Raw genomic sequence first — 22,037 nt, forward strand, 5'->3', positions numbered from 1 at the left:
AAAAAGAGTTCAAACTTAAATAAAAAGCATGAATCTACTACTTAAAGCAATGTTATAAGTGTAAGGCAATTCTGGGAAAAAAAAAAAAACACTACAAAACAGCTAAGACTGAATATAATCAACTGAACACTGATTAAAAGTCTGAGTTAAGACCCAGTCACTATTTCACTGCAAGTGAGGAAAAGCCTGACACCAATTAAGGAGAGGTACTAAGCAAATAATTTCAAAATACTAGATTCAGTGAATGTAAGATGCTAGTGATTGTTAGCAGCACTATTATTTTATTTCTCTCTAAAAAAGAATAAAAATAAAACCTGCACCATTTAAATTGTGATATGCTATCAACTGTTGGACATGTCCAGATTTCAAAAATGAGAAGAAAAAAAAAAACCTGGATTTTAGAACAAATGAAATATAGTTTAAATCACTATTTAAAATAGTGATTTAAATATAATCAGGTATGAGGAGACCGAATTCAATTCAAGGCATACTAACATTCAATTCAAATAACATCATTAATTAAAGAGAATTAAGGACTGTGCTAAACATTCTAGAACATAAAGCTGGCACATTTTCCTCCTCAAGGTGCTCAAGAGTTGAGAAATTTAACACTCCTAAGAACTGTAGTAATAATAAATTTCAATCTGAAATATTCAGGCATTTTGAATGTAGTAATTTGATTCAACTGTATATTTATTCTAAAAAAAACACTCGTTTATGCAAACTGGCCAATACAAAAATAAATAAATAAAAAAGTAAGACTTGGAAATCTAACCAACCAGTTTTGATAAATTTGCTAAATGGAAAATTATGTAATGACTACAAGTATAATCTGAAAGACTACACAGCACTATGGAAAAGTATAATTGTACTACTGCTATTAAACAGAACAGTTCTGTCTTAGGGGGATATGATGAAGAATTTTATGGCAAGGAGTCTAGTATCTCCAATTTAATCTTAAAAGGGCTCAGAACAAAAACATACAAACTAATATATATACTGTTCAAGCAAGTGGAACTAAACGTAAACAACTGATAAATATGTGTAACGGCTGTACAAAAACCTTACTATTCCTGCAACTACTACCCTAGTGGAAACTATATCAAAATAATAAGTTACCAAAACATTTAGATTTGTGAACAAAAATGGAAAACACACACACATAAAAAGCAATTTAAAAATGGAAAAGACTGTGGATACTTTATTTTTGTTAATAAGTATCAAGTAGTTTTCATAATATAGGCTGTGTTCCTTGGGGCCAGGAATGTTTTGGATTTCCAATATTTTCCCATTTTGTAATATTTGCATGTACATAATTTTCCCATTTTGTAGTATTTGCATGTACATGTAATATTTGTGGATGACACACAAGTCTAAAACCAAATTCATTTGTTCCATATACACCTTACAATATAGTTTTAAGGTAATTTTATACAATGTTTTTAGTGCATTTGCATTTTGGGGGGGAGCTGCATAATAAATTTTATTTTATTGGTAGATAAATAATTATACATAACAGTAGGACGTACATGTACATAATTTGATCAATCTCATTCCCCAATACCTTCTCTTCACCCTTTATCCCCAGATTTGTTCTGACTGATACCCATCATAAGAGGTCAGGTGTGGAATTTTCCACGTGTGGTATCATATTGGGGCTCAAAATGTTTCAGAGTCGGGGGAAGGGGAATGGGAAAGACAGTAGAATGATTCTGACAAAACTTTCCTATGTTCATATATGAATATATAACCAGTGTAATTCCATATCACATACAACCACAAAAATGGAAGTTGTACTCCATGTATACATGTCAAAATATATTCTACTGTCATGTATAACTAAAAATTAAAAAAAAATTTTTAAAGTATGTGCTATATGAGTTTATAGTTGAAAGAAATTTTGATATTGGAGAGAGGAGTGATTACTTAAATGTCCACAAAGAGAGTATGCAGTATCAATATTTATATATTAAAGTCTTTCTGAAATTTTAATATTTGATTTGGAGTTTGAATAAACACCTTTAAACAAAAAAAAGTATGAGTCTCATTTAAAAAGTTTACATGCTTAGTGAAAAGAATAATGATAAAAGAAACACTGTTGCTTAAATTTAGAAAATAAAATGCAGTCTATCCAACTATAATGGGGAATTACCATATGCAGGAAAACTATCTAGAGTAAACTTAATCAAAATATTCATACCTTTAATTGAGCCAAATAACAATCACCTGTATTGATAATTTATATGACTATGGAATTAACTGATGGAGAAACTTTCAATACATTGAAATACCACTTTAACAGAAACATTTAATATATGTATGTTTAGGTTTCTCATGCTTCATAACATCAGATCAATTAACCATCTATTGAAAATATAAAAGATGAAAACTTGCTATTTGGTCCAAATTCTACAAGTCAAATTTAAGAAATCCCTCTGCATGTTTTCAGGCAGTATAGCACTATACACAAAGAAGCTTCCTGGAAAAGTTAATACATTTCCAAGACTATAAACTGTTGCATTTTAAACCTATATTGATATCCCTGAGTAAAATAAATGAATCAAATTAATATCACAAAACTCGTTGTTAGAAAGGAAAAACACAAACAGGATTACAAATAGAAAAAAAGAAATCACTCCATATCTGGGTTTCTGTTGAAAGAATAAAGCCACCTAGAATTTTTATGCTGAAGGAGATGAAGTCAAAATTCTAATTAAGCACAAAAAAGAACAAATTTGCCCCCACAAAATACTGAGAAAATAAGCTATTAATTATAGTTACTGAATGAATAAATCTTAAATTGATACTGATATCAAATCTATTATCTTAAAACAAACATCTTTATAAACATCACTTACCTTTTTATCTTCTTTTACTTTGTGGGTTTTCTTCTTCATCTTCTTTTCATCGACCTCCTGGTCAGAAGTGATTGCAGGATTATCAATACCACCTTTCCAAGTTTCAACAGGAGAAAGAAGTGGATCTTCTTCACTTCCACGATGTCTTCCTTTTCTTTTTGTTTTTGAAGTAGTGAAAGCCTCATCATCACTTGCATCTGAATGTGTTCTTCTATAATATGACTTGGCTTTACTAAACAAGGTTTTAGATTTATATTTATATTTAGAAGGCCTCCGTTCCCCATGACCTTTTGAGGTTCTATCAGAAAATCCATTTTCTTCATCTCCTTGTGTGTTATTTACAAATGAGTTTCGAATTTTAATAATTCGATTCTGACTATCATCTGGGACAACATAAATCTCATCAGAATAGCCCTTCTGTTTGAAAATTGTGTCAATGGGTTCTGCGTAGTTATCTGAAGAATCCATATCTTCAGGATGTGCCAAAGGCACCCGGGAGGTCTGTTTTCTTGGATTTTTACCAATACCAGCTTCAATTGTTTTTAAGAGGTTTGGATCCAATTTTTTCACATTTGTCTTAGGTACAACTGGTTTAGGTTTAATAGGTGGAGGCACTTTATGGTTGCGTTCATGATCGTGACAGTTTGGAGTGCTATGAACAGGGTATTCATTTCCTTCCAAATCTAACCTGTATCTGGAACGGTCACTAGGTGTTGGAAGCAACTGTACATCATCCCCAATTGGACTATAAGGAGGTGGTGCTTCTGTATCATCATCTGAATCAGGGTAGTTGTTATAAGGAAAACAATCTCTGGGAGATGGTAGAAAAACATCTTCACTTTGATGTGTTGACTCCCTTGTACTATCAGACAAGTAAGAATTTTCTATCATATTTTTTTTCTCTAGAACATCACTAAAAAACAGAGTAAAGACCTCAGTTTGCCGATGATACTGAGACAAAGAATACAATGCTGTAAATTTAGCAGTGATCTCAGTTGCAATGTGTTCTCCTTCAGTCATTAACTCCTTGATAGCCTCATTTTCAAAAAAATCTGCTTGGCTGTCAGTAACTGCCACCAGTTGTACAGGAATGGTATCTTGAACTTCTGATAGAAATGCTCGAAGCATTCCCATTGATGCTTTCCGTTTAGCAGAGTAAACTAATATATACCCATGAACCAGTTCATCCTTCCTTACTCCAATTGAAGAGTGATATGACAATATTGTGATCTGTATTCGCCTCCTTTTTTCACCGATAATTTTATCAAGCATTAAGGAATTATTTTGTCCAGCTTGAGCAGCACTGCAAGAATGAGAATCAAGGAATGGTGAAAGAATAAGATCCACACTAAATGGATCACCACACATGGCACACATGACAATTCTCAAGTCAGCTTCTGATACATCCTTATTGGTGGGAACTGGGCTCACCACATCTAAATTGTGTTTAACTGATTCCAGTACTCCTCTTAGAGCTTGCTTTATTTGGGTTTCATTAAATTTACGAGGATATGTACCTGTAGGCACATCTACAAAAGGACACTGTAATTTGTTTGCCAATTGCTGCCCCTGGTGCCTGAGAATGGGAAGGTTCTTGCTAATGGAATCTCTCTGATTAGCCAGAATTAATGTAAATGGAAGATTAGCCATATATTTATCTTTTCTGATCTGGGAAGCTTCAGTTCTTATTTTTCCAATAAATTCCCCAATAAAACTCAGTGACTCAATGGAATTAAATACACAGAAGCACCCATGTGGTTTAAAGGCAGCAGTCCATAATTGACTCAAAATATAAGGCGATTTGGCATCAACTGGCCGAAGATCAAGTTCATAAATTTTTCCATCTAAGGCATATTCATCATCAGTGGACTGTGTCCTTATCTCATTTGCTAATTCTTGGGCAAGTCCATCTTTCCCTAAAATGAAAAGGTTAACTTTATCTATATTGGTACTATCATGATATAACCGTGAGCGGCCATGATCCAACTGCAAAAGACTACTAGCAAGTAACTGTTCCACTTTAATGTCTGTACAATTTTGGCCACTAAGGCATGTTTCTTTAGTGGGATGATAAACAAATCCGATATGCTTAAGTAGAAGAGATTCCCTATCAGGTGCAAGTTTCTGTAAAGCTTTATATCTAGGTTCTTCACTCAGAACTGTATGAATTTCACTCATTTTATCTGAACTTGGTGTTGCGTTAAGATCTAAATCATAAAAAAGTTCAGAATGCTCAAAAAGCATTTCCTGAAACTCTTCTTTGGCTTTTTCAACTATCTCTCGCTGATGCCTACCATATACCTCCTTACTATCAGTCTCAGTGATATATTTGAAGGCTTCATCCTCCATAACAAAGCACATAACTTCCTCCCATGGCTGTCCAGGTGAAATGAAATGAATTTTTTCCAAAGTCTTTTTGAATTTTTCCTTCATTTCTACTCTCCTTTTCTCTGATATTAGATGCTGTACATGGTTCTGGTAGACTTTTTCAGCTTCTAAAGTGCCTAGGAGGTCAAATGGGATTCGTCTATCATTAATTTTGTCTATATGGTCAGTTTCATCCCAAGGTGTTTTTTCTAGCACCACAAAACATAACTGGAAATCTGCTCTCTTCTCCATTAACTTCAAAGCTTCTGACCAGTTCATATGTTCAATCTCTTCTAGATTTGGCAAAAGAGTGTTAAAAGCTCTTGGTAAGGTACTTATATATTCTTCTCTCCTTTTTCTTATATGTTCCTGTTTAAGTTGTTCTATGTGTTTTGAGAATGTATTTCTGGCCTTTCTTGTTCCCTCTAAGTTGATGTACTCTTCATAATCAGGATGATTTTTTAATTTGTTACTAACAGTTTTCCAAGTTGCATGATAATCTCTCACAGTCTGCACAAGTTTTTCAAACTTATCTGTTGCTGTGACAACAAGTTGTCTCTGTGTTTTATAAGCATCCAGATAGGGAATAATTTTAGGCTTGCCACGAGTTTTATCCAACATTTGTACTAGTGCAGTGAAACATGTCTCAATGTTGACATTAAATCGTGCTGATGTTTCTACTACAAGAAGGTTCTTTTTGTTTGAAGCAAATGCCTGAACTTCTCTAAGATAATGATCCACGCATTCATCACATTTAGTTGCTGCTATTATTACAGGTTTTTTTGATTTTGACAGCTGGACATAAAGGTTGTTCACAAATTTAAGTTGATCATCAAATTTCCTATTGCATCCCTGACTTACATCAATGCACAATAAAAATCCATCTACATTGAGCTTCCCTTCAGGCATCTGCTTCTGCTCAAAGTCTTGCTCTAAGCCTAGTTGATCAGTGCAAATGTACATTAGTTTTTCCGCTGACTGCAATTTAGAGGCAGCTGCACGTTTTATATATGGTTGCAAATTCGTACTCCGATGAGGCAAGAAAGTCTGGTCATCAATGAACTCTGTTTGTTCAATGACATGAATTTTGCATTCTACTCCATCTTCACCATTTTGTGTTATGTCACCCCAGTATAAAAAGTGATCATTGTTTACTACTCGTCCTCCAAAGTCAATGGTGCTAAGCACAGAAGTATGCTCTGGATAATATTCATCTGCTTTTGAGCGTACAAATCTATTGCACAAACAAGACTTTCCAACTCCACAGTTACCTTTGTCTTTTTCAGTCCCAGAGAGTCCAACTACACTGATAGTATAGGATGGGGGACGAGGCTCTTTGTTTTTTGCCATCATAACCGTTTTCTCATGTCTCTACATTCATAGAGGTAACCATGTATACTTCTCATTCTGAAAATATCATCTCAAAATACAGGTCCCAAATTTCAGAATTGTATTTGGTTCTTTGTATTTCCCTCATTTCTGCGCAAAGGTCTTCAAGGTCATATGGATCATCTTCCTAGAAAGAGGGAGGAAAAGGACAAATCTTAATCATGAATTATTCAGACTGAATTACCATATTAAAGATGTTCATAAAAGCACTATGCAAGTTAATAATAATCCTAGTTATAAGGTTACATGTATTTTAAGATACCACAACATAAACAGTTGACTCGCTATTAAAAACGCAAAATGCTCTCAAATTTTAAGACAAACCTGACAATAAAATAATCAAATACAAAAACCTAACATATTTCACTCTAAAATGCCTACTAGCCAAATGTGCGCTTTGCCTCTAATTACTCTATGTGAATTTGAAAAAACTAGTCCTTTCCACTCCCTTAATTTTCCTGCCTTCTGCAAGATTATGTTGGTAATAACTAAAATGCATTGGTTATTTTAGCAACTCCTTTGTGACTTTTAAAAAATACCAAAAATCTTTCTGTTACAGATTTCCTCAAAATTTATTCCCAGGTCAGGGTTGTAGCTCAGTGATAGAGTGCTTGCCTAGCATGCAAGGCACTGGGTTCAATCCTCAGCACTATATAAAAAATGAATAAAAGTTCATATGAATTTAACAAGATTTCAGAATTGAAATTTTTCAGGAAGTTTCAACTTCTATGGAATCTATCAAATTTTATGCCCCAAATTAAGAATATTCAAATATTTAGTAGGGCACAATGGCACACACCTGTAATCCCAGGGGCTCAGGAGGCTGAGACAGGAGGATCTCAAATTTAAAGCTAGCCTCAGCAACTTAGGGAGGTCCTAAGCAACTCAGAGAGATCATGTCTCTAAATAAAATTGGCTGGGGATATGGCTCAGTGGTTAAGTGCCCCTGGGTTCAATCCCTGGTACCAACAAACAAACAAACAAACAAATATATAAAATACTGAAAGAAGGGAACTGAAATAAACGGAGAGGTGAGAGTATAGCTCAGTAGTATGAATTTCACCCCCAGCAAGAAAGAAAAAATTGAGGGAAGAAGGGAGAAACGGAAAAAAAAGAAAGGGAGGAGGGAGCAGGGGTTGTGGCTCAGTGGTAGAGTGCTCGCCTAGCATATATGAGGCACTGGGTTTGATCCTCAGCACCACATAAAAACAAAATAATGTGTACACCTAAAACTAAAAAAATACATAAATAAATAAATATTAAAAAAAAGAAAGAGGAGGTTGGTGGGTAATATAAATAACGACAGCAGTTAAGTAGATTGGTGCTTTTCAAACTCTTAAGATGGAAGAGATCTTTATTTTCATATGGATAAGTCCAATTGTAAAATAAATTTTTTTTAAAAACCAAGCATTTTAATTAGATTCAAGGTATATAAAATTATTGTCAAACTGTTTCTAAATGTTCTTGATTTCTGTATTTTCTTTCAGAGTAATCAATAGCTTTAAGACCATATTCTGAGTAGTACCAAGCTAAATAATTTTAAGATTATATATTTGAGACAATCTTTTAGAATTTTTAACATCAGACACATTAAGTATCCTTCCAAGAATTATGAAATTTAATTTTGGTTATATATTTACAAGTAAGCAATGAATCACTTTTAAAAATTAAGTTTTATTTGGAGAGTCTTCATATTCTTTTGAGGCTGAATTAAAAGCAATATGTCATTTCTACCACCTAAACTTTCACTAGATAGGAAAAAATATATTCAGTCATGTACATCAACATATATGAAAATTATTTACAATGCAGACCCCCCACACACAAATATAAAAAGAACACAAAATATTTTAAGGAAAGATTGTATTAGCTCTCCCCTTCCAAATTGCTGGTTTCTTCCCTGATCTCAATTGCAAGATAACATTTATTTTTATTATAGTGCACATTTGCTATACTAATGGTGAAACTGTCCTTATAATTTAAAGGCTTGACTAACATTTCTGGCAAAATTGTAATAATTTAAAAATAAAACTGAAGATTATTACATTTTATAAGTTAATTCTATCAGCCTCAATTAAATTTTAACAATCAGCCATCTGATAGTAAAACAAAATGTGTATTAGGTTCACTTCTGAATAAATATTACCATATGGCAGCAACACTTGAATTATATAATGAAATACAACTTTTTATTAAAGAAACATCTAAGATATAATTCAGAGACTATATCTAAAAAGAACTCAAAGATGTTTAAGACTGTCTCTTGCCTTCCAGTTTACAAGACAGACAGGTTAACAGAAAAATAACACCACTATGTGGTAAAGACTTGAAATATTAAAGAAATTTTTCAACTAAAATCTAATCCTTATCAAAACAGTAACATCTTTATTAATACTTCTTATATATTCTTACCTGAACACAATATAATTCTGGATACTTTTACTCATTAAAAGTTAAGACTCGGGGCTAAGGATGTAGTTCAGCTGCAGAGTGCTTGCCTAAGCTGTGCAAAGCCCTGGGTTCAATACTCAGCACCACCAAAAATAAGACTCACCTCTGGTCTTTTATAGCATAAATCCCAAAATACTGAAATATACTTTATTGCTTTAGAAAGCTAAGAGTAGAAATGAAAACACTCTACCATAAAATGTATTATTAAAGTTTCTGAGTTTCAAAAAGGGTTTTAAAATTATAAAAATGAAGATCAAGTGGAGACATGGAAATCTTTTTTTGTTGTTGATGGACAAACATCATTTATTTATTGATTGATTTGTGGTGCTGAGAATTAAACTCAGTGCCTCATACCTGCTAGGAAAGTGCTCTACCACTGAGCTACAACCCCAGCTCGAGACATTAACTCTTCACGCTGTCATTGGTCACTGAAAACTGGAAGGCTTTTTATCTAAGAGACAAACTCCTATTATATTGAAGTTAAATTTTAATACTAAGGCTTCAACTCATCCTAATTAACATGACAGTAGCAATCCACCAAACATGAACATTAAAGTTCAAATAAAAAATAAGTTAGTTTTCTGTTAGTTTTATGGTTTTCACACCAATTCACAACTATCTGTCAATTAGACACAGTGAACACCAAAGTCCTTAAAAAAAAAAAAAAAAAAAAAAAAAAAAAAAACAAACACTGCCAGACAAGCTGCTTGCTGGTATTTTGCAGTCAGTCCCAGAGCTTACGACATGAATTACCACACAGTAATTTTTATAAAAATTATGGTAGAAAAAATCCTTTCACCTAGAGTCAGGAAAGATGAATGTTGGGCAAATAGTTGCCTTTTCTTTTCAACTATGACTAGTGTCATCTTTGCCTAATTTACAGGTTTGACTCAGAAGATTTAGTTTGAAGTGTTTCAAAGTTAAAAAACGAAAGTTTGAGAAACCCTAGTCTAGAAAAAATTGTTGCTGCACTGACCTCAAAAGGATTTTGCTAGGTTTTTACTATGGTTAAGTGATATAATAAACTTTAAAGGATACAGTTAGATCTCATGAAGTTGGCCCTAAAAGGTTTATAAGAGAATTTCATTTCAGACATTGGGATAGTTATATTATTAATTATCCACTGGCTTCTAACATCAAAACTGTACTCCATTAACTAACCAAAGTAGTTTTATTTTTAATTTCAGTGCTAAGAATAAAAAAAATTCCCTTCTGTCTTTTATGTTCCCATTAATAAACCAATGACTACTATCTTCAACTGTATATAGGTTAAGATAAAAAAGTATCTTTCAAATATGATCACTTTTAGTATCCAACTGTGTCAACTATGCATATCTTCTTTTTTTGATGTAATTTTGCTTTTGTATACAGTACCTTGGTTTCATAACTTCTAACAGCATGTTTACTTTTACTGATGAAAAAAACCAAGACAAAAGTAGCAATGACCTACACGATACTATAATATTTGGTAGGATCAAAGCCTCTTCATGCCCAATCTTAGTACTGCTTTTAATAGTATACAGTCTTTCATTTTGCCTTTAAGATGACCTTAGAAACTTGTTTTATTTCAAGGAAATATTTCAATAATTATCTTAACAGAAATTAATGACAATGCATTATATACATGAAACTCTTATAATTATCTATCAAAATGAAGCCATTTCTACAATAGGCCATTCAAACATCACATGCTCCCTTTAATGCAATTTTACTGACATGTAGTGGCTTTCTGCAAATTAAAAGAAAAAAAAGTTACACAAGAACTCTCAAAGTGGAAAAAATATTTTTAATAATTCAGGACTTAAACCAAAACATTTTTAGAAAACAGAATAGTAGTTACCAGAGTTTTAGAAGGGTATGGGAAGAGGGATGAAAGGGATGGTTTATGGGTATAGGGGTATAGATAGGAGGAATAATGTCTAATGTTCTATGGCATACATAGAACATACAACCATAGATTATGGTTGACAATAGTGATTTCTTTTTTTTATTTATTTTTATTTTTTTATTGGTTGTTCAAAACATTACAAAGCTCTTGACATATCACGTTTCATACATCAGATTCAAGTTGGTTATAAACTCCCAATTTTACCCCATATACAGATTGCAGAATCACATCAGTTACACATCCACAGTTTTACATAATGCCCTATTAGTAACTGTTGTATTCTGCTACCTTTCCTATCCTCTACTATCCCCCCTCCCCTCCCCTCCCATCTTCTCTCTCTACCCCATCTACTGTAATTCATTTCTCTCCTTGTTTATTTTCCCATTCCCCTCACAACCTCTTATGTGAAATTTTGTATAACAATGAGGGTCTCCCTCCATTACCATGCAATTTCACTTTTCTCTCCCTTTCCCTCCCATCTAATGTATCTGTTTAATGTTGATCTTTTCTTCCTGCTCTTCCTCCCTGCTCTGTTCTTAGTTGTTCTCATTATATCAAAGAAGACATTTGGTATTTGTTTTTTAGGGATTGGCTAGCTTCACTAAGCATAATCTGCTCTAGTGCCATCCATTTCCCTGCAAATTCCATGACTTTGTCATTTTTTAGTGCTGCGTAATATTCCATGGTGTATAAATGCCACATTTTTTTTATCCATTCATCTATTGAAGGGCATCTGGGTTGGTTCCACAGTCTAGCAATTGTGAATTGTGCTGCTATGAACATCAAAGTGGCAGTATCCCTGTAGTACGCTCTTTTAAGGTCTTCAGGGAATAGTCCGACAATAGTGATTTCAAAATAGCTAGCAGAGATGATTTTAAAAGTTCCTGACACACAAAAAAAAAAAAGATACATAGCTGCAAAAAGAGATGTCAATCATCCTGATTTGATCATTCATTACACACTGCATACATGTATTGAAATGCTATGCTATACCCCATAGATACGATTACCATGTATCAATTAAAATATAAAATTAAATTTCAAAGAATTAGTTTAAAAAAATAAAACTGTTCTATGTCTTTTTACAAAACTGTCACATTCATTAATAAAAGGTGCAATTTAGCTAGGCGCAGTGATGTACACCTATAATCCCACAGGCTCGGAAGGCTGAGGCAGGTGGATATCAAGAGTTCAAAATCAGTCTTAGCAACTTAGCAAGAAACTTAGCAACTCAAGTGAGACCTGTCTCTAATAAAATATTTAAAAAGGGCTGGGGATGTTGCTCAGTAGTTAAGCAGCCCTGTGTTCAATCCTTAGTACCAAAATAAAATAAAGTAAAATAAAAAAGGTGCAATTTAAAAAAAGTATGCTTTTAAATTGCTATGCTATGTCAGGAAATTCCTATTGGCCCTATCTTCAAAATACATTCATAACTTACCTATTTCTGATAACTTTATTATTATAACCTCATCCTACCTTCCCTCATCTCTGGCCCAAGCTTACTTAAAAGTCTTTACTAGACTAATTTCCCTGATTCACTCCTATCTCCCCCTCCCCCCACAATCTATTTATATCCATGCAGTTGGAGTATTCCTTTTAAAACCTAAGTCAGAGTTTGCCATTATTCTGTCCAAAACTTTCCGGTGCTTTTTATTACCAAAAAAAAAAAAAAAAAAAAAAGTAAAAGCCTTATCTTTTCAATGACTTGCTACAAGATCCATCTTCTCCAACTCTTCTCCTACCTCTCTGGCGCACTCTTATTATATTCCCCATTCTCATTCTGCTCCAGTCACATTGAGGACCATAAAATGGTAAGGATGTTCCTATTTTTGCACTTACTTTTCCCAATACCTCCAAAGATAGTATACAACTTATTTATTATTTGTTATTAACTCTATCACTTTTCCCATTCAACTCCAGATTTAATGAAAGGGCTAGAAAGGCACAAATCTTTGTTCATTCCACTAATATATCCCAAGACTAGAAGAGTGCTTCCCATACAATGGTTACTTGACACACGAGTCTTAACACATACTAAAATTGAAAATACTAAAATTGAAAGCATCAAAATAAAGGCAAACTAAATCTATAGTTATGCATTAAGCCAGAATAATCACCTAATTTTTATATGCAACACTTATAAAACAAATTTTATAAGATGAAGGTAAATATATATATCCCAAACATAGTTAATTCAAAATATTGGCTAAAAAGTTTTTAAAATCATAGATATTATAGTAAATTACATGTTCAAGATCTAATTACATGAAATAAGTTTTATAATTACCTGCTTTATCTTAAGTCAAATATATATAGTATGTACTTCACAGTCTTAGACAAAGTTGTCCAAAACAGCTTAATTAAAAATAAGAAAAAAAGAAAACTACATACTAAGCAAGAATTAATGTAATACTAATGTATTACTTTTTTCATTGTTGTTAAAATTTCAGTAACAAATTTGCCAATGTTAGGATGAGCAAAAAGAAATGACACTTTAGCATGTGTAAGGTAATTAAGTAATCTAACAATATTTGTAGGAGAGTCAATCATATTCCATAATTTAGTTTACCACTGAATCAAGGTTCTATTATATAAACACACAACCTGTAAGTTTAAAGGAAACTTAAAGTCACCATTCCTATCAATTAGTCTTTAGACAAAACAATAATCAGGTTAACAAAGAAAGCCAATAAAAAATTTCAACAATTTATGTAGTGACTAAATAACCTGGAAATACTAGAAATTTTTTTCTTTTACCTTATCTCCAGCACCTAGAATGGTGCCTGGCATACAGTGAAAGCTCAATAAATATTTGATTAATAATAAATGACTATATATCCAGGTTTGGAACACTCAACTCTAAAAACACTAGACAATCCTGATGTTCCACTTGCAGGCACAATTAACAAATATCACACATGGCAGCATATTCTAATATTAAAAAGTCCAGGAGGCTGGAGTTGTGGCAGAGCGTTTGTCTAGCATGTGTGAAGCACTGGTTTCAATCCTCAGCATCACATAAAAATAAATAAATCAAATAAAGGTATTGTGTCCATCTACCACTAAATATATATATATATATATATAGAGGTGTGTGTTATATAAAGTCCAGTCTTTAAAAAAAAAAAAAACCTATAGTTTGATTATTAACACACATTAAACAGTGAGTCTCAAGATTCCACTTAAGTTCTTCTAAGGAGGATCCAAGCAGGTAGGACTCCATGAGCTTCCTACACCCTACTCAGAAAATGTAATTGTTGTTTTACCTTTTGACGTTTCAAGTTATTGTTTGGAAAAAGTTTCAATGCTGAAAATATCTGAAAACTAACAATCAAACGATTCCCAAACAGGTTAACCATGTACCCTATTATTTAATCTACATCCTCCTCTAATGTGTTGTTCCTTGGTATAAATTATTCCTAATTCTTCCCAGTCTACTTCCTTATTCTGTGGTGAAAATAGAAGAACCAAAGGTCATTTCATTTACATCAACCTAGAAAAACAATCTATAAGTATTTACTGTGCTTAGCTACTATCTGTTTAACCTTATGTCAAAGGTTTTGAAGGTTCAAAGGCATGTACAGGGAAGTATACGCTAAGCCAATATAGGTCTGAGTCCTTTTAAACTTCCCACTCAGAACAAAGCAATGGGGACAAAATTCAACCTTTGATATTGTAATGCTATACACAGAGGACTCATCATTCATAATGTAAACAACACTGAGTAAGTTTTAGCCACTTTAAAAAGATGAGAAATATATGCTGATGGGAACACTGAGAGGTCAAATAATCACAGGAAGAGGGGTACAGAATTAAAAACATGGGATTTAAAAAGAATGCGGGGCTGGGGATGTGGCTCAAGCGGTAGCGCGCTCGCCTGGCATGCGTGCGGCCCAGGTTCGATCTTCAGCAGCACATACCAACAAAGATGTTGTGTCCGCCGAGAACTAAAAAATAAATATTAAAAATTCTCTCTCTCTCTCCTCTCTCTCTAAAAAAAAATAAAAAGAATGCGGAGTTGAGGGTTGAAAAGTACTTTCCCTACTACATATTTTTAAGAATATTTAGAGTATCATAACTGAGGAGATAAAGGTAATGTGCTACACCTTGGAGTTGATAAATACAATAGGAATTTAAAGAAATGAAAGGTAAGTACAAACTGGAATTGATCAGGATTTTGATTTTTTCCTTTTTTCTTGTGAAGAGCCAGCCAAGCAGCAAACACTTAAGGTCTGCATACTATGCAGTGTTACACTACTTGACTATGCAGTCATAGTGTAAAAGTAGTCACTACTAAAATGAATGACTGTTGTCATATTACAATAAACCTTTATTCAGGAACACAGAAATTTTAATTTTATATAATGTTCACATAACAAAATAGTTTTTTCCACAACCATTTTAAAATGTAAAAAGTCATTATGCAAAAACAAGTAGCAGGGCAGATTTGGTTAAAACACTACAGTTTACAAACCCTGAAATAGATTAAAAAGTTTCAATGATGGGGCTGGGGTTGTAGCTTAGTGGTGGAATACCCGTCTTGCACAGAGGAGGGACTGGCTTCAATCCTCAGCACCAGCACCACATAAAAATAAATAAATAAAAATAAAGGTTATGTGTCCATCTACTACTAAAAATATTTTTTAAAAAGTTTCAGTGAATAGCCAGACATGGTGGTGTATATCTGTAATCCCAGTGACTCAGTAGGCTGAAGCAGGAGGATTCAGAGTTCAAAGCCAGACTCAGCAATTTAGAGAGAGCCTAAGCAACTCAGTGAGACCCTGTCTCTAATAAAATATAAAAAAGGACTGGGGATGTATCGGCTCAGTGGTTCAGAGTCCCTGGGTTTAATCCCTGGTACCAAAAAAAAAAAAAAAAAAAAAAAAATTCAGTGAATAGAAAGGATTTGAGTGAATCTTAGAAAATAGGCTGGATTTAGTTTAAAAATTAAAGTCATTCCAGGTGTGTGATTAGGATGGAGTGACTGAGCCATACTGGAAAGTAATTAGGTTGAAGATAAAATATGACTATCATCTTCAAGGGTAAATAGGACCTTGTAATAAGCATAGTCAAGAAGTAAAATACTGGATTTGGTGGGGCACAAAGCCCAAGACTACTGCTGGCTTGAAGTACCTGAACTATCATAATAGAACTGAAAAAGAGTAATGTAAGACACAGAACTTAGTGCCTGGCTACTAAATATAAGAAATAAAAGACAAATGAATCAGTGTTTCCTAATAACTGTTCAGTTTTAGCAACAAATGGTGATATCACCTAAGTTTCAGGCATTATTTCCAAAGACTAATTAAATTTTAGCAGTGAAATGAGGCAAGGTCAAGATGACTAACATAAACCGGGTATGGTGATGCATGTCTGTAACTGTAATCCCAGCCTTGGGAGGCTGAGACAGGAGGATCATGAGTTTAAAACCAGCCTTACCAACTTAGTGAGGACCTAAGCAACTGAGTAAGACCCTGTCTCAAAATAAAAAAAAGAAAAAATGGGCTGTGGATGTGACTCAATGTTAAAGTATCCCTGGGTGCAATCCCTAGTATGTACGTACACACGTACGTGTACACACACACACACACAAAGATGTAGAATGTAAACTTCAAGACTGTAAAACAAAGAAAATTATCCAAGAGACCATTTAATATTCTTTAAAGCATCTGAAAAGTTATACAGTCAAATAACAGGGAAGAATGGAACATAGTAGAGAAGAGTAGAAATCTGCATCTTTCAATTCCCCAGATTAACAGCAATATTAATTTTCTATTTGTTATCTAAAGTCAACAATAAAGACATCAAAAGAGGAATTATCATAGCACTGGAAAGAGATGTAGAGAAAAATGGACAATTTTCTATGTGACAATGTCTAACACAGCAACTAGAAAAGCAGTTACATGTATTTTTTCTTCACTACCCCATCTATTATCCTTGCATTAATACTTCCCTAAACCTTTCAATTTGGCTTATTAGGTACAAACTAATGCTCTTACATCTTTACCTTATATTTTCATCTCACTTGCCAATTTGTCCTTACTTCCTAGCACTTCTGGTCCCAACTGTCATTAAGGTACCTAAATGTGTATCCCACCACTACCCCAAATCTTTACCTACTTTTAAATACTGTCTCTTTTACCTATCTCCCTTTATAAACTAAATTTTAAATCAGTAATATACTTCCCTATATAGAGAGCTTCTATTCTGTACCGAACTGGCATTTAACACGTGGTCTCTTGATCTCACCATCAAAACTGTAAGCTCTAACGGGAGCTTTTAATGAAGTAATGTTATTCTTCTGTTATATCACTCAACAGTGCCTAGCTGCTCAATAAATAATGGTCTGGGATTATAAAAATAGGCTAAATCTAATCTGATACTTACCATTAACTCTTCATAAGAAAAAACAGGAATCTAACCAATTGACACATATTATTCATATTTTAACTATGAAGTTATATGTAACTTTCCCCCAATTAATTAGCTCTAATATAAGGAGTGAATCCTACAGGTGGCGTCAAAAATTGACAATCTGTTCCACTTCACTGAATATTCTCAGGCATTATAATCCACAGTGAGCCATCTAAAAACAGTGGGAAAAATTTTAAAAAGACTCCTTGCTTGTCACACATTCAAATTCCCTCTTGTAGTTAAAGCAGTGAAATTGGTGTTTAATTTCATTAAACAAAACAGGCCCTGATACAAATAGCAGTTCTCTTTTTTGCATCTTTTAGTATTGTTTACTCCTTTATAGTTTACTACCTCTCCAATTAAGGCTCAAGCTTGAGCTACACCTTAATTTATCTTAATTTCCTAGGGCGAGGCACATAGTAAGTGCTAAAGAAAATTAATCTGAATTAATGATAACAAATCTGGTTTTAATATTTTTTAACGTAAATAAACTTTTTAAAAAGTAATTCTTATATTTATGTAATAGATAAAAATAGAAGCTGCCTTGGTTTGGAAAGGTTGTTCCTAGAGGAAGTCTCCAGGCATTTGAGGAAAAAAAAAAAAAAGGGAACCAAGAAACAAATTTGAAAATCATTTAAAGTTCACACTTAAAATTCTTAGCATATTTTAAGTGTGAACATATACCTATTTTTCTTAATTTCTAATACTGTTTTTCCTAGTTGGATAAAATAACCCACCAAAGTCTACACATAAACAGATAAGAGCTTCATTACTCAAATTACCAAATGATGGATCCTTTATCAAATTTTCTCACAGTTCTTTTAGAAATCAAATTCTGCTGGTAAACTTTAAATGTATATTACAGACATCTTTCAGGAACCTAGTATTACTAAAACAGAACAATGCTTCTGGAGTCAATTATTTGCATCCCTTCTTGATGCACAAAGGAAAAAACAATGGAATCTTAAAGCCCAAATAGTACCTGTGGAACTTAAGTTGTGATAAAACTTATTCAGTAACTACTAAGAAAATCCCTATTATGCTATTTCATATTTAAGCTGTGAAAACCAAGGCAACACTTACCTTACATCCTAATGCTGAAAGTACGATCTTAATGAAAAATACTTTTTCTTCAATTAAAAAACTATTACTCTAAGCTGCACCATAACTTCAAATCCAAAAAAGGAAAGCAAATATTTTATTCACTAGAAAATCTGAACTTTCAAGGTCAAAACAATTCATTTTCTCCAAGAGTGTGTGTTTACTAAATCTACCTTTCAAACAAAAAGGGGGAAAGGAGGAGAGATGGTTTTCAAAACATTTAGGGTAAATACCTTATGACAGAATTAAGATATTAAATTAGTAACACATTTTTTGAGTTGCTAAAGTAGTTTAAATGGAGGGATACTAAAAAAAATTGATAAAGATAACAATTCTGTAACTATTCTTAGTATCAAAGTGTAATCAATCCCACTACCAATATCTCTTAATAATTCATATACAAAGATTTGTAAAGTAAGATGCTGATCTGGGTTAAAAAATGTAGCCTATGCAAAATTATCAAATCAACAATTACCTGTAATCTGTACTCTGATTCTGTTTTGAGTCAATCAGATCTATTACGCTATTTCTTGAAAGGCAAAATATTATGCATTCCAACCTTTCAATATTTTTAGTCATAAAGTGTTCCAATGCCTTTGCAAGTCTTTGGTGACCCAAACACTCTCTTCCTCTGCTCTATTTACCAGATTCTAGAAATGTGGGTCAATTACAAAAAAATAGATGAAAGAGCAAAAAAAAAAAAAAAAAAAAAAAAAAAAAAAAAAGAGAGAGAGAGAGAGAGAGAAAGTAATTTAAAATGGACGCAAAATTTGCTCTGGGAAAAAAAAGTGTAGTAGGTTACCTACACCGTTAGTGTGTATATTTAAAAATAGTGAATAAGAATACCATTTTATCATATTAAAGTACGAATAACTGGAATCTGCAGTAAAACATTTCCAAACACATTTTACTAGTCTGCTTTAAACCAAAATATCTTTCCTAATAGCTGCCATCTAGATGAAATTTTTGCTAGAAGTAATTTTAAATGTAGATTTAGAGAAATCTTCCAAAAAGTGAATGAGATCCTCATTACAAATAAACATTCCCTAAAATTCTGTTAGAACAGAACACTGGTTTGAGATTTAAGTGGAACCGGCAAACCTCCTCCCTCCCCCAACACCTGTAGAAGGCAGCACATGCAAAGGCTCGTTAATACAGAGGTATTCTACTGTTTTACATCCGAACATTTAAAAAATGTTGCCACTGCTTCCTATCTAAAAGGAAAAAGTAAATTATCGATGTTAATATGAATTTTAAAATGCGCGCACAAACCCAGGTGTATGGCTATTCTGGTGTAGATTTAAAGCATTTAAATTCCCATTTTCTAAGTATTGGTCCAAACTGCATTTCTATCATATGGTAAAAGTATAAGCGTCTTCCCTCCAACTTTCTTGGAATTTTACTAACCGTCTGAATAGTTTGCCCTTACTTGCGAACACCTTTCGGTCTCAGCTACACTCACAGCCTCCACCTCACTTGCATTTCTAATAACACTGTAGAGGGAGGGTGTGAGTGTGTATTTATGTGTGGATAAGTGCACGCGCGCTCCCGCGCAGCTCCCCACCCCCACCCCGATACTTTTCTTTAGTGGAAACAGGGAGAATCTAGAGGTTATTCTACCGAGAACTCAATAGCAAAGCCCCAACCTTACGAAGTCAACCGACTGGACTCCGTGTTTTCGTTGCGCAGTGCAACTTCTCACACCCTACCCCAAGCTGAAGCAGCAGAAGGGAATCTGAAGAGAACCCAGGGAGGAGTCGGGGAGATAAGGAAAAAGTGAAAGGGCCGATCCCTCTGAAAGGCGTTTAAGTTTGCAACCGAGATCTTGTTTCCGCGAATCTGCGCCCACCCCGCTCCCTCTCCCAGGTGGAACTCGTTAACAGCAGCAACCCAGCCAACAGACACCGCCACCTTCCTTCCCCACGTACCCTCCCAGACCAGGGCAAGTCAGGGCGGCAAGCGAGAGCGGACGCCTGGCGGGGCCGCCGCGATCCCGGGCCACCACCAGGCCTCCGCCGACCCCAGCCCCGTCACCTGTGGAGAAAGCGCCCCCTCCCCGGCCTCTCTGCCCTTCAAGCAGACCGTATCCCCGCCGCAGCAGCCGACCCCCGTCCGGCCTGCGAGAACCGAACGCGGCGCCGGGCTCCCCTCCGCGGCCGCGGGGCCCCAGCCCCCCGAACTGGTTACAACCGGCGGCTGCGACCGAGCGGGGCAGCAGGCGGCGGGAGGGTCCCTGTCCGGGAGGGGAGGGGAGGGGAGGGGACGGGCAGGCCCGAGGAGCTGGGGGTTGCAAGGTCCTACCTAACAACGTCGGTCTCCTCCGGCTCCTCCTCAACGGCAGCGGCCCCGGCGGTGGCGGCGGCAGCGACATTCCTGGGGAGCGCTCCTGCCGCCGCCGCCTCCTCCTTCACTCAGCTCGCCTCTCGCCCCCGGCGCGCTCACCGAGCGCCGCGTCCCTTCAGCCACCTCCTCCCGCCCTCCCCAATACACACGCCCCGAAACCCAGAGCCCTACGGCTCCCGCAGCCTGGTAACCCACCCGCCCTCCCTCCCAGCCACCAGTGGCGGCCCCGTTCCCTCCCCCCTTCCCCAGCGCCCGCCGCCGCGCCGGGCTCAGTAATGGCGGCCACTCGGGTTCCCTCGCGCTGACGGATCTCTCTCCCTCTCTCCCGAACTTTACCTCAGCATCTCTCCCGGCGCGCACCACCAGAACGCACGCGCGCGTGCACAGCCACACACCCGGCCGGGGGCGGAGCGGCGGCGCAGCCGGGACGGGAGACGCGGGCGCGCGCGCGCGCCCCCCGCCCCACAATCCCCCGCCCCCGCCGCCCCTCACCTCGCGACGCCTCCCGCGCCGCGCGCCCGGCTCGGCCCCGCCCCTGCCCCGTCTCCCGGGAGCCTGGGAAGGCGCGAGCGTTGGAGCCAGAGGGAGGGGAGCGAGCGCGCGGGGCGCGTCCTCGCCGCGTCCCTGCTCCCCCATTGGCTTCTGCCCCTCCCCCTTCTTCCTCCGCCTCTCCCATCCATTGGTTCCCTCTCCTACTCCATTCCTTCTCACCTTTTCCCTTCTACCCATTGGCGTGAGTATTTTCCCTTAGCTTTCCTCTTTCTCCGTGTTCTGCTCCTCCTCGGTCCCATCCTCCACGCTTTAGAAGCTGCATGCCGTGCGCTGTAGTCTCCGAACCTCCCCTGCTTTCTCCCTTTCCTTCGTTTCTGTTTCTGGCCATAACTCAGAACAAACCGCAATACTGAAAAGGAGCCTGATGTTGTGTTAGCCGTTGTAAAACATGGCATGGGCACTGAATGCTTCTCGATTAATCCCTCTATGGTCTCTGAGCATTAAAGAATGCAAAGGAGGAAAGTATGTGTCCAAGCTCGTTCGCAGGGGCATGTTCGCGTGTGTGCTTCTGGGTGTGCTGCCAGTTTTCAGCCTGGGGAATTGCTCGCCAATTTATAGACATCACCCTCCTAGGACCTGGTGCCACACTCACCCCAGAAACCAGAACTCCTCGAGGGCTAGAAGAGACCATTTCTCCTACACGGCACGGGGCGCAGGCCCTTGAACCAGTCCGT

The 22,037-nt window shown here is 36.1% G+C and overlaps 1 protein-coding gene across 4 annotated transcripts in view; it reads right to left on the bottom strand.

Moving 5' to 3' along the window:
• ARHGAP5 (Rho GTPase activating protein 5) overlaps window positions 1-21,367 on the bottom strand; it is a 73,486-nt gene extending 52,119 nt beyond the window's left edge. The window contains exons 1-2 of one of the 4 annotated variants that reach the window (XM_081290022.1): window positions 21,304-21,367; window positions 2,859-6,741 (exon numbers count right to left, since the gene is read on the bottom strand). In XM_081290022.1, coding sequence (XP_081146148.1) covers window positions 2,859-6,578 — 3,720 coding nt within the window. In that variant the 5' untranslated portion in view covers window positions 6,579-6,741; window positions 21,304-21,367. The other 3 variants (XM_081290021.1, XM_081290023.1, XM_081290020.1) reach the window with 3 other exon arrangements.
• Window positions 21,368-22,037: the final 670 nt, after the last annotated feature.

Source organism: Spermophilus citellus (assembly GCF_964194105.1).
Source record: "Spermophilus citellus genome assembly, chromosome: 4".
In the NCBI taxonomy this organism is placed as follows: Eukaryota; Metazoa; Chordata; class Mammalia; order Rodentia; family Sciuridae; genus Spermophilus; species Spermophilus citellus.